Source organism: Accipiter gentilis, chromosome 17, assembly GCF_929443795.1.
Source record: "Accipiter gentilis chromosome 17, bAccGen1.1, whole genome shotgun sequence".
Taxonomy (NCBI): domain Eukaryota; kingdom Metazoa; phylum Chordata; class Aves; order Accipitriformes; family Accipitridae; genus Astur; species Astur gentilis.
This window is the reverse complement of record NC_064896.1, coordinates 16,483,007-16,496,761: the sequence shown is the minus strand read 5'-3', so window position 1 is coordinate 16,496,761 and position 13,755 is coordinate 16,483,007. Positions and strand designations below refer to the sequence as shown.

The 13,755-nt window shown below is 41.2% G+C and overlaps 1 protein-coding gene across 2 annotated transcripts in view; it reads right to left on the bottom strand.

The window, feature by feature from the left end:
* Positions 1–982: 982 nt before the first annotated feature.
* The window catches only part of PSMA1 (proteasome 20S subunit alpha 1), a 33,315-nt gene continuing 20,542 nt past the window's right edge, over positions 983–13,755 (bottom strand). The window contains exons 1-10 of one of the 2 annotated variants that reach the window (XM_049819866.1): positions 10,026–10,139; positions 9,279–9,323; positions 7,017–7,118; positions 6,401–6,504; positions 5,460–5,548; positions 4,657–4,727; positions 3,596–3,725; positions 2,836–2,915; positions 1,839–1,943; positions 983–1,342 (exon numbers count right to left, since the gene is read on the bottom strand). In XM_049819866.1, the coding sequence (XP_049675823.1) occupies positions 1,286–1,342; positions 1,839–1,943; positions 2,836–2,915; positions 3,596–3,725; positions 4,657–4,727; positions 5,460–5,548; positions 6,401–6,504; positions 7,017–7,118; positions 9,279–9,323; positions 10,026–10,028 (786 nt within the window). In that variant the 5' untranslated portion in view covers positions 10,029–10,139 and the 3' untranslated portion in view covers positions 983–1,285. Of the gene's footprint in view, positions 1,343–1,838; positions 1,944–2,835; positions 2,916–3,595; positions 3,726–4,656; positions 4,728–5,459; positions 5,549–6,400; positions 6,505–7,016; positions 7,119–9,278; positions 9,324–10,025; positions 10,140–13,755 lie in introns of those variants that run through there. The other variant, XM_049819867.1, reaches the window with a different exon arrangement.

The following is a 13,755-nucleotide window of genomic DNA, read 5'->3' as shown; positions in this document are numbered from 1 at the left end:
AACTATTTACATGGAGTCAATACAGCATTTAAAGCCTGTTCAAAACAGCACCATGCTTTATTTATTAATAAATACAAGATTCAAGTTTCAGGCCTTTTTTTAAGTACATTGAGCAGGATATCAAGCCGCTATCTGAGTCCACCACAAAAATTTGTTTCTCGTCCTTTGCAATGTATTCATTAGTGACAACAATTAAACAGAATGCTCCAACATGGAAAATGAAAAACATAACTCTGAACTCATTTTGCTTAAAATACAGCATCACACCCATTTTGCACCTGGGAAGCACCGACTCCCTGGGCTTCCCTCCCAGGCGTGCCTACAGAAGTCGCTGTTAGACTCCCAGTTTGCGGCATTCAGCTTGAATCCCGTCGGGCACGAGGCGCCCCTCAGCCAGAGCGTGCAGAACAACCTGCCGGGACCAAAGCCCGGAGAGCCCGTTTGTTCAGCAGCAATGCAGAGACTCCACAGCTCAGGGGACCTGTAATAGGAATGTTACATGCTTCCCTCGTTACTTCGATTTAGGCCATTAGTCAGCTAAAAGCCCTTCGCTACCCCACAGCTGGCCGATAGCTCTAAAGGAAGAAAGCGATTCATTTCGGTTCCACAGGAGCTGGGGTTTACCAAAGCGGAGGACTCAAAAAACCAAAACACAAGCTGGTTGGCAGCTTCACACTTACTCAGCGTATGATGTTTCTGGTAAACATTCATAACCAGAAATGATGTCTTTTCAAGCTGAGTCTGAGACAATGATTAGACAACATGGGGAAACACGCTGCATCCTATTTGTTCCACAGCTATGTTGTAGTTTTGTAGGCATGTTAAAGTCCTCTCAGTTCAACAGTTTCCAAGAGCACCATGTTCATATACCGTAAGTAAAAGCTCACGTTGACAAATGGTCAAACACATGCTGGCACCTTGATATGACAGAAGTATTTGAACAGGTGTTTGTTCAGATTAAAAAAACCAAACCCACAGCAGATTCCAAGAAAGTGATTTATTTCCACTTGTCCTTACAAGTTAAAGACAGTATGCTTTTCATTAAAAAACAGTATCATGTACTATTTAGAAAATGATTACACCTTTCTTGTCAAAGAAAATACACCCAGTTATGACCTCCTGTCTATCTTTTAAGGATAGGTGGGTTGGTTTCTTTCTTTTTTAAGAGTAATCCTCAGAATGTATCAGCAGAAAACGCATATAGGTGAGGGTAAAGTTACCAGCAAATGGATAAACGTTCCTGTATAATTAGACATACATTAACACAGAGGAACTCATCCACCAACTAGTGCTCCATAGGCTCCTCTGCTTTTTCTGCAGGTTCATCAGCAGGCGGAGCAGGCTTAAAGAGAGAAAAAAAAAAAATTATAGAAGGGCAAAAAACAACACATGACAAATCAACTTTAATCTGCATCGAGCATCACTAATGCATCAATGCAGCTCATCTCAGCAAACAGCTTACAAAGTAGCATTATCCAAATTAAGCATGGAGCAGGACAGAGCTGGTAACCAGGAGACTAAGGAGGCATCCTGGGGCAGGCATGAGAAACATGTAGCCACTTCAGTTGCAAAAAAATGAAACCAAGTACTTGATCATAGATAAGGAAAGATGACTTCGGAAGGCCCATCACCAATTCAGCATAAACTGATTTAATAAGCATCTTAGTCTGTGGCTAAGATTATATGGTTTTCACGTAGTAACTTCAGATTTAAAAATCACGTTCCTAAAACTCTACTAGAATAGTATAGTGTTATATGTTGTGAACACAAATGTGATAGGTCATTCATCACGTAACTTCTTTCAGCAAAGCCTATTTATTTATATCTAAAACACATACCTTTCTCTGTGGTCTCTCCTCAAGACCTTCTAGGAATGGTGCTACGTCATCATCGTCATAGATGGTAAACTCCATGTCTTTGCCAACAATCCCAATGGAAACATTCTGTTAAGCAAAGTTTTGAAAGAAGTGAGAAGCATTTTTCTGCTACTAACTCTGTGGCTTTATAGCTTTCGCCTGTGAAACAGATGAAAGTTTCCTCCCATGACAAAGACACTCATTTTGCTGTTGATGTCTACTTAATGAAAAAAGGAAATTTTGAGACTCCTCTTTGGTAGATTGTACTAGAAAAAGAAAGGTAGGCAGATTTACTCCCTACAAAAGCTATCATGTTTCAAAATCTTGTAAGTAAAACCACTTTTCAAGTATCTCAATTTCTTTCAATTTTTTGTTTTCTTTTTAATAACATACATGATTTTTCAAAACCACTTATTTTAATCTTATTTTGCATTTTCATTATTTTAAGAGTTCTAACCAAGGCGAGCTAAGAAGAAAAAAATTAAATACGGAAAATGGCAGATCAGCCACAAGCAGAACACCAACTAGTGGATATCCCTAGAATTTTCTTGTTCAATGGCTCCTCAATTCATTGTCAGAAGTTTCTGCAACTTTTTGCTGCTGTAGATACTCAATCAACTGTTTGTGCATTACCTTCCCTCACCTCCTGGGTGAATTACTGCCTGTGCTTACAATGCAAAGCTGTGATTCTAGTTGCATGTAATGCAACTTAAAACACCGATCAAAGTCTAAAATAGAATGAAGCAACCAGGGAAACAATGTCTTATTTAAAGAAGGTATAATTTTTTTAAAGAAAATTAAATCTGAGATAATTAAGGAAACTGTAGATAAAATGGTGACATATGAAATGAAGATGATACGATCTACCATTGTTCAGCTTCCAAATTTCAGTGCCAGCCACACCCTACAAAATCTTTTTCGTGGTAATTTCTAATAACAATGGCAGTAAAATTTCTTGTTAAGAAAACCTTGTATTTACCTTGGTGGTCAGATCCTGTTCAGCAGGAAGAGTCTCTCTCAGGGCACGTAGTCCATGTTTAACTAGCTCATTTAGATTACCTTAAAATAAAACCAGAAAGACATTTACTAAATATATGGTATTATATCTAGACACTCATTTCCCCTTCTTCCCACTCCAGCTGACAACTCAAAAACCACTTTGGCTAGCTTGACTTACGGAACTGCTCTCCTTAGGTACTCCTGGTACTGATCACAGAGTTGGTTATAAAGGTATACCTTAAGAAACCAGCCCTTCCCTACATTTGAGGTCAAATGCATCTGGTTTTGGCACCTGCCCTGACTCCAGTGCAGTAATAATCACACTAGTTTTTTTGCCCAAGAAGCCATTTAGTAGCTTCCTCATGACCGTTTCATGTAAAAATAAATTCACCATTTTAAGTGCACCACCTAAATACTTGCCCTGACATACTATCCCTCTCTGATATGGACAGAACTGTTCTTTCCCTGTTTTAAACAGGGCAGAGGCCTTTTTTTTTTTTTTTCTCTGCTTTTCTGAGCATAAATTATCTTTTCATTAGATGTAATAAGCACCCAGATGTTAGACATGAAGATTTGTAATATTTTCCTTACAATTTTTGTCTTCATGCAAATTTACACTTATGCCAAACTTGGCTCCCCAAATTTATCTTCCTACCTTGCTAAATGCAAAAGAATAGAGCAGTAGCAGAAAATAAACTGAATAATTGATGAATACCATTAGACAGAGTTTCATTACTCACAGTCAGTAAATTCAGTCATATGTCTCTCCAAGTAAGTTCGTGCTGACTGCGAACGAGCACCAATGGACATTGCTTTGCAGTCAAAATAGTTTGCAGAGGGACAAGTCTGGAAGATGTGAGGACCCATATCCTACAAAGAGAGAAAAAAATCCCACAGAATGTAAACCAAATGTATAAATTCATACCAAGTCTGCTTCTGGAACACGTGATATTTTCTAAACCAGTTTTGTTTCATGCTACATCTCATAGCTTGTATGTATGCACATAAATGTATTTTATATTGCTTGTCATATCACTGTTCTTATACAATTCCTTCAAAACTACTGTAAAAAAACCCAACAAACAGTAATAATAATAAAAAAATATCTTTCTTTACACTTTGTTCATTAAAATGCAGTTTTTATGTAGGCAGGATAGCTAGCACCAAAAGTGTTTCTTTCTCTGTTCCATAAACTGTACTGTGCTCATGTATGCTTCCTACTTCATAGCTCACAGTAGATATTTTACACACATTCCACCTTATCTGCACAGAAGTAAAAACCTGCTGTAGACTTAGCCATGCCATGCAAGATTTCAGGCAAGACAATTTCCTTCAACCTTCCTCATGTCGAAACTTTTGAGGGCAGACATTCTGTGTGTGCTGCATTAAGCAAACTGTTGCTGCTAAACAAGAGAGGCCAGTGATGATTTCCACATCCTTTTTTTTTTTTTTTACAAAAAGTATTTAAAATAATAGTTTGTAGAGCTCCATAATCAATAGTAAAATAATTACTGTCATCGTGGGATCAACATTTTGATCCCTTAAAACACAAATGTATTTTTTGCAGTATCTCATTTTGCAGCTTAAAATAATTAGGTTTTCGTTTTTGCAAACGTACACTTCATAAGCTATTAAATAACATTTTAAAAAGTTATGTTTTAAGGTAAGATACAGAAAATAATTTCCTTATTCAGAGAATTTTGATGAGTCTACCTCTTCCATATTCCCCTCTTAATATCTATTTATTGTATAAAATTGCGTTAAGCACATTTTCTTTCAGATCAATAGTGATAGTGCTTACATCGTAACCTGCAATGAGCAGTCCTACGCCATACGGTCTTCTGCCATAACGCTGTGTTGGTATCTGGGTTTCTTAAGTAAGCTAAGGAAACAATCTCAAAATAACATGTTAATTACCCAAAATGTTTTCCTAAGCCAAGCAAAGACGCACCAAAATCATTATATAGTCTTTGTAAACCTTTCTGCAGGAGTGAAGACTACGTTCAAATGAAACGGGTTTCATGGCTTAATTGGAAAACAGATTTCACGGCTTACTTGGAATACCAACTTCTTTTTCACCAAAAGAAAATTTAGCCATTAGCTTTCCTGAAATAACTGAAGGGTGCATTCAACCAACTATACAAACAGTTCACCTAACGCTGCACACCATCATTTATTTTCCTAGCCCTTTGAACTTTTTCCAGGCACCTGATAACAGAATACAAGCCCTCCACTGTGATCCATGCAGAGACAGAAGTTGCCGGAGGAAAAAAAAAAACAAAACACAAAACTGAGCAAGCAGCTACAATCCAGTAAGTTATCATATTTTGAATAGTGCGGTCATCTTTCCTCCTCCACCTCCAAAGGCATGAGGCTGTGTAACAGAAAAACAGTGCCATGTTAAAGGTTGCATAGCACTTTATTGCCTCTCTACCAGTTCAGTGCATGTTATGGGATATTCTCTGAAAGAATACACAAGCAATGTGAATAAAGAAAAATTAACTTTTTCAATTTAATATGACTTTTAAGCTGTGATCATTTTATGAACAAGTATGAATAAGTAAAAAAATATAAAAGTGTTAGAAGTATAAAAAAAAAGGATACTGCTTCCAATTAGTGACACCAGGCGAGAAACTGGAAGAGGTCTATCAAACACAAATCTAGAATCCAGACACTCCTGACGCATGAAATTGCTAGGAGGAAAAAAGAAAAAAAAAAAAAAAAAAAAAAAGAGAAGAAAAAAAATCAAACCAATGCATAGATCAAAGTCACAATGAGTTTATGTCTCAATACTTGTCTGTTAAGGTAAGGACTTTTGTTTCAGCTCTGCCTGTTGAGAAAAAGGGTCAAAGGCATTACATAATTTAATTTCATCATGACCTATAATTGTTATTTAGAAAGTTGACCACAGGTTTGAAAGAGTATTATAGCATTTCAGCCATACAAATGCAAAGAAGGTAGAAGTTCATGCAGGCAACAGATGGATCATCTGGAAAAAAGCCACCATTAAATGGTAACATTTCTCTGTAACATTACAGTTATTAAAATTTATATTAGCAATTCTTCCTCTACCTTCTTTTTCTTTTCCTATCAAACTGAGGAACACTCCTCCTTCTGTGTACATTTACCTCAACTGATGAAACTATGCAGCCAGCAGGTAAAAAGCAAGCCCCTCTGAAGCCAACACATACAGCAGTGTGTATTTTTAGTAAGTTTCTTAAATGTGTGTACAAAGAAGCAGCTGCTAGAGGGAAATAAGTGCTGCACTTTCTCTGACTGCTTTGAAACCCCATCACACTGAGGAAACCAGACAGGACTGTCTTACTAGTAACAAAACCAAAGAGCAAAATTTTGGGCCAAATGAGATTTCTGCCAACTAGTTAAAAATCTGCCAGAATTTCATGCTGAGGTCTTTGGCATACTACAACAGAGCAGTAACTCAAGACTAATCCTTAGTTGACCAGAAAATTTCATTCGCAAGAGTCTACAAATGACCCTTCACTCATTATTGCAGAACTGTGTATGTCAACAACTAAGATACTCACCACAAGAGTCTTGCATCAGCAGTAAGTCCAGCAATTGAGATACCAATATGGTTGTCAACGTACAGGATTTTTTTCTGATGAGCTGCCAGCTCAGACTGTGCTCTCTATGCATAAAAGGAGAAAGCTATGTGGGAAACTGAACAGTTTGCCAAGCACCGTGGAGAAATCTGCTAACATTTATAGCAAGAACTGAATATGATCATGAAACAATAAAAAAAAAAAATATTTATAAACTTGCAACAGAAGACAAGAAAAACCTAATTCCACTTCAGTAGGAAACTATCAGAACAAAATAAGAACAGACACTCACTCAAGCTTTGGGAAAAGAAATAAATAGTTTTACTCCTTAATAACTGATGAAAAAACAAACAAAAAAACCAAACACATCTTTTAAAGGGAAAAAAAAAAATCTTTCACTCATTTCCTTCACCATTTTGTGAAAATCTGCTTTATATAGGTACTGAAAATATTTACAGCTCTATACTGGTACTCAAGCAAAACGAAACTGGGATTGCATTTACATTACACACAAAAGTTTAGACTGCGCAAAACTAATTTGCCAAACTAAAACTTTTCTACTAACATTATTGTCCCAAGAACACAGTTTTGAATTTACCTTGAGAGCAACCAGAACAGCATGCGTTTTCGACTTCAGCCCCACAGTAGCTGAGCCTTGTTTCACAGCTTCCATGGCATATTCTATTTGATGAATTCGGCCCTACAGAATAACATCAAAAGTAATCATTCTAAAGTTAATCCTCTGTATCAATTTTCAATTGTTTTTGGTTTTCAGATCCTTTGAGTCCCCCACCCCAATCGGTACACTTACTGCTTAACAGTTGAAACCTACAACCGATAGAATTCCTCAATTATCCTCTGCAAACGCCTCACCATTAACCCACAAAAATCCATCCATCTCTGAGCCACTCACTACTGCATACAAAGAAACAGGAAAACTAAAAAGAAAGGGTGAATAATCTTGAGATTATAAGAATCACAAGACTTTTGTCACTGTCTTCAGAGGAATCAGTATTTGACCCAATGTAATTCAAAGACAGAACTTCTAGCTGAAGATGGACACTTAACTTTTAATCGAGTTTCCTGAAGAAATGAGTCTTACGCAATTGTTGTGCCTCACCATCCATTCCCTAATAACTTCTGAACAAGCTATTTAGTCAACTGCAGTAAAGTCTGAAAGAGGAGTAAAGGTCTCAAAGACAATTAAGTCCCCACATGTTCTGCAGAAGCAGTCAGGAGCTTTACAGGAAAATGAAACAACGTCCTTTTCATGAAACCACTGAGGGCAAAGTAGCTAACTTTCTGCACTCTACCTGGCCAGCTTATGTCAAGTAGTCAGCACTCACAGTCAGTCAGTTCACTGCTACTGTGCAAATACTGGAATTACTGACTCAAGCATATAGTTGCATCCTACCAGTTGTGATGGAGCGGAACGTAGTAGCTGTTACAGTGAAATGTACTGGGGATAATCTACAGGAAATCACCTTCTATTAGGTTGTTGGGGGTTTTTCTGCTAAAAGGTTTTTGATCTGATTTATCTAGAGAAACGCAAAGTCCACTAGATGCATAGAATACCCTAATGTTCCATTCCATCGACTAAGTTATAAATGGAATTTCACTAACATAGGATATTTCCTGCCCAAGAGCAGTATGGAATCACTGTGACCTCTCCAACATGCTTTTATCAACTTTCATGAATGACTTGCAAGACTGTGAAAGTGTGAAACCCTTTCTAGCCTTTAATCTTGTATTTCCTTTCCTTTAGAACAATATTGGAAAACATCCCCCAATAAAATATGATTACTCTTTGCTCCTATATTAACAATGCCAAGAATTATTACGGTATTATATCACTGCCTCACCTACAAGAACGTATGGAGCGCTAACTGCAGCACAGTAGCTACTTTAAATGTCTTTTTTTATAAAAGACATCAGCACTATTCATATTTTCAAGGCAGTTTATGAAAAAAAAAGAAAACAGTGCTGTTGCTGACTTCACATTATCTACTACAAGTCTCAAGAGAATGTTGTGGTTTTAAAAGTAATTTTTGAAGTAACAGATAGATTAAAATTTTTAAAATTAAAGGTCCTGATACAGAGTCCTCCAGAGAAACACAATCATTAAGAAGGATGGGAGTTCAAAGCCATCTACAGCTATCATGGTACTGACTAAAGAATATTCAAATATTCAAGGTTGTCTTTGAGTATGGCATAACAGCGCCTGTTTCTCTTTTTGTACACACATACTTGAAGAAGTCAGCATATTCTCACTTTAGCACTAAATAATAACTTTTAATAATTTGATTTTGTTTTGAACAATTTGAATACAGTAGAGCTCTTAATTAAAAGAAGAAGTTCTTCCCAATTGTAAACCAAATAGTTCCTTTCCAACAGTTGCTAGTGAATAAAAGAGAGAGAGTGACCTAGCAGTAGCCTAACAGTGGGGAGATTTAAGCTCACTTTCGTGCATTTCCATACCTTACTTTTTATTATAGGTCTGTAAATCGATGATAGAATGGTTTGGGTTGGAAGGGGCCTTTAAAGATCATCTAGTCCAACCCCCAAGGGAGACAGCATCAACTTCGTACCTCACAGGTACATTCAGAAACCAACTTTGAATGAAAGTACTTTGAGGTAAGAAGGCCCACCTAAGCACCACTCCGGTTCATACGCCAGAAGCTTAGAGATGTGCTAATGGCTTTCTAGAAACCTACAGCCTACAAAACAAGAAGGGAGCAGACAGCGGTAAGCTTTAGGCGCCTGAATACAGTCTACGGTGCCGTGATACCGCTGCTGCCAGAGCGAAGGAAGACCAAAAAGCAGGTAAAGAGCCAGTTAGCGAAGCGTACAAAGATTTTACCTGCGGGCTCCAAACCGTGACATCATTGTCATACTGGTTGCGAAACTAGAACGAACAAACCAAAGTCCATTAGTACAACTAACAAGCAGGCAGGAAGAGGACTCCCGAGCGAAGTTCTGGTCGGTGTCTTGACAGGGCATTTAGGCGAAGGCTTCGGTCCCAGGCCGGCCACCGGGGCCCCTGCTCCGGCCACGGTTCTTTCCGGGCCGGAGCGAGCGCGCCCGCCTGCCGGCCAGCACCGCCTCGAAGTCTCCGAGCAGCCAGCCCCCCATGCCCGGCGGGAGAGCCCCGAGAGCGGGACGGCGAGGTCCCGCTGCCCGCGCCGGTGCCGGTGCCCGGCCGGCGGGAAGCCCTGCCGAGCCCTCGTCGGGGCCGGGGCCGCCGCCGCGCCCGCCCGGCCCGTTTCGAGGGCAGCCATGAGCCGCCTCTGCCCCTCTGCGGCGTCACGCCGGGCCGGGCCGGGCCGAAGGGGTCGCGCCCCACCGCCGCCCCCGCGCCCCCCCAGCCCCGCCGAGGGGAGCGCGGCCGCCCCCTTCCCCGGGCAGCCCCGGGCCCCGGCGGCGAGGCCCAGGCCCGGCGCCGGATGGCCCGGGAACTGCTTACTCACGGGCCCGCTCCCCGCTTTCTCGCCCTCGCCCTCCCCCTAACCCCCTCCCGCCCCCCGCCCCCCCTCGGCTGGCTCCGCAGCCCGGGCGGGCGGCGCGGAGATGCCCCGGCCCGACCCGTCCCGTCCCGGCCGCCCCTCACCATCCTCCTTCCCCCGACGGCGGCGCAGGCTCCGGGGCAGCGAGGGGGAGGGGGGGGGCACCGCTCGGGCAGCGATCGCTCCGGACTGGAAGCGGCCAAGCAGCGCTAGTCGCCCCTCGAGTCATCGATCGAGCGCACGGCGCCCCGCCCCGCCCCGCCGCGGCGGCGCATGCGCGGTCGTCGGCCAGGCAGGGCCTCCGGCCCGGCGGCGGGGCCCCGGCGGTGGCAGCGCGGCGGGTCCTCGGGGCCGCCCTGCCGGCCGCTGCCTCCTCCCCGGCGCCCCTCTCGACTCACAGCGAAGCAGCGAGCCTTTGGGGATTCCGGCGTGCGGTGCCAAAATTCCCTTCCTCGAGGAAAACCTCCACTGTGGAGTTCGAAACCCGCTTACTTTGCTTGCCAAAACCCAACCTTAGCCGTTGTGCTGGGGCTGAAACCGCGGTGGCGTTTTTAGAACGGCGGAAGATTTTTTTGGAAGGGCGCTGACCTCAGAGGGGGCTCAGGTGCTATCGCCGGCCTTCCCTCGGTGCTTTGGGAGAACCCACTCGGTGTTCCTCAGAGCCCCGGGGACCTGAAGGGAGCGGGGGAACGAGCGCAGGTGCCACGGCCTGGGGTTAGAGGAAAACCTTAGCTACGGATAGGCCTATGTATGGATAAATTCAACCACAGTGACTCCTTAAAAGTTGGTTAACCCCCCCCCACTGCCTGGCTCACAAAAGCTACTTGTGGAACAGCTGTGAGAGCTCCTTCACCGCGTCGCCACTTTGTGCATAGATGCGCACAGACACTCGGAAACGTACTGTAGAACTGTCAACGTTAGGTTAGTACCGGTCATCGTCGTTAGGTTAGTACCGGTTCCCCCCTCACTTAGTTTTTTTTCTGCTCCGAGGCAAACCCCGTTGCTGTGGAGAAAAGGGCATCTCTGCGGAGGGGACGTGTGGCGCCCATCTCGTGTAGGTGTCGAGCGTACAAACGGGACCTCCTGCCCCAGGAGGCCACGGAGTCCCATCCTGCCTGGCCTAAAACCACGAGAAGAAGGCTTTGAAGCTGCATTTCGGCCGTTGTTGCCCTTTTCTTGCAAGCCTGCCATTTATGAAGTGGTGTGCTTCCCAAAGCTGCAGTTAAGTTTTCATACAGTGTCCGGGCTAACAAAGCTTATGAGCTTAAGCACTTCAGGGTGAAAACACAAATGAAGGCAGTTTAGTAGGAGTAAAACAACAGCCACTGTTAATCACATGTAGCAGGCTGGAAATCCTCTTACGTTTTTCTCTGTTGGAAAAAAAGGGTACAGGAAGTCTCTGAAATCATAAAGCTAAATGAGAAGCACTATTACGAATTATATTAGAAAAAATATTACAATGTCTTCCTTAATTACAGCTACGATGCGATTAAATTTCTAAATGGGTCTTTTTGCTCTCAAAGATAAAAAACTACAAGTGCTTAACAAAAATTAATTGCTTACTGGAGCTTTTACTTTGGACAATGTAAAATATTTTTATATAGTTGTAACTGAAAAGTGAGTTAAAAATTACTATGAGAACTCCTCTGTAGGATCGCATGACTCAAGCATTAAGACAAGAGAATCAATTAATACCGTATTCATATGTTTTATTTTTTTAAACAAGTATCCAGCTGCTGAAGTCACAGTCATTAAAGTCAAACTAGTATTCTATCACCTTGTGATTACTGCAGGACCAATGACACATTTGTTTTACCACTGGAGAATTTTCTCTTTTTCCTTGGAGAGGGCTACAGCGTTGGGGGGGCGGGGGGGCGGATCGAAACAGACTGATCTAAATTATCTAACTTGTTTTGTTATTTTCAAGCTTTCTGATAATAAAAATTCATTTGATCTGAAATAACTTCCTTTCTTCAACATTGTTTGTTGTGCACTGAAACAGGATATATAAACATTTCATTAAGTGAGCTGAACAGCTTTCAAGTTTCACTGAACTTTCAGTAAATATTCCTGTAGTCTCTGTTATAATGTCCTTCAGTAATAACTTCCTACAGCAATAAGGGAATCCCTGAAGATCCGTTTACTCCACCTACACTAACAGAACAATAGACAGATATTTCCTCTCTTTTGGCAAAAGCGTGTTAGTTTTGATAGAATGCTAAGCTATGCCAAGACTCTCTATTGTTCTGTATACATGGAGCAAGTAATGTTAGGAACCATGATATTAGCGATAAAAAGGCAGGATTTGTAAAACTTCACATAGAAGTAAAAGCTGTATAACCAAAGAGCTTTTGGAAGCTATATGAACTATTGTATAGGTTTATTAAATAACAACTTAAGTATTTTCCTGAGTAATCTTTTTTCCTTCATTACATGGATAGAAAAATATATTCAAACCCAAACTAACCAGATGTCCAGCTATTAAAAATTTATTCTAAACCAGACTGATTCACGTCATGTGAGAGCAGGAAAGGTGGCATGGAATGGAGTTCCAGCTGTTCTCCAGTGCTCCAGGCAGCACAACTGTTACCATATTCCCAAGGCAGCAGCACAAGAGGATGTCAGAGGCAGGAATAATCTCTAGAAAGGGGAAACGCTTACCGTGGAAGGAAGTCATTCACTTCCCTCTGGATGTTCCTTTTGCCCTTCAGGCTCAGTATGAGCCCTCTATAGGCAGGGCTTAAAGCCAGTGGGTTTGTAATGTATTTCTGATTACATCTCGGTGTGCTGGTGTTAAAAAGGACCCAACCTATTCCCCACTGACGTATTTGAACCGAGAATGTAATACTTAAATACAAAATGAAAGAAAGGAATGAAGGCAAAATCAAATAGCTCTTTTTCAGATAACAAAGGCATCAATCAGAAAGGAAACATTTTACATAATATTTTGCCCAAATATGGTAGTAACTGAAATTAGTGAGGTTAGTGGTTCGTCAGTCATCCAAAGTTGCTCGGAAATTTGAATGAAGGCCTTAAAAAAGAGTTTCGCTAAAATATAAGTGATGCATAAGCATTATGTTGACCTCTGCACCTGAAAAAATGTCACCCTCGCTATATATAATGGTGGTACAGTGGCCTGCATGAAATGATCTGACAGTTTTAGACAGCTTCATAGGAGATAAAAATCCACATGACAAAAGGCTACGGTAACACAGACGTAGTTGATAGACACAGCAGAAAAAACAGTGCTGAGTGACCAAGATGGTTAAACTGCTGTTTTCTCCAAGCCATGTTATAAGACACATCGATGAGGCAACATGGGACACAACTTCACATTGATTTTGCCACTGCTGTATCTGATCCATTATTAAATATCTCCAAAACTATCCCAATTATCTGTATCACAGGTATTAATTTTATAATACTAAAAGCTACAGGAAAGTGCATCAAACATTGTCTTTGGTAGCAGTCCTAACACCAGTTATTAAGATACGCTTGCATAGGTCTATAGAAGGTTTGAATTGATAGAAAAAGAGCATTAAAGACATACAAATTTAATTGTAGAGACAAAAAGTGAATGACAAGCAGCAATCACCATATTACATCAAGAAATCACAATATAAAAGACTACAGGACTGAAAAGTAAAACTGAACCTATCCTCACATTTAAATAATCTACTTACAAAACATCTACGTTAGGAGAAAATAGTATTTTCTTACTTTTAGTTTCACTGTTGGCAACCTGATAATCAAGATCACTTCAGAGAAACGAATACACAATTGATAGCGCTATGAAAACATGTTCAATGCCCAGTAACGGCCAAATTAAATGTG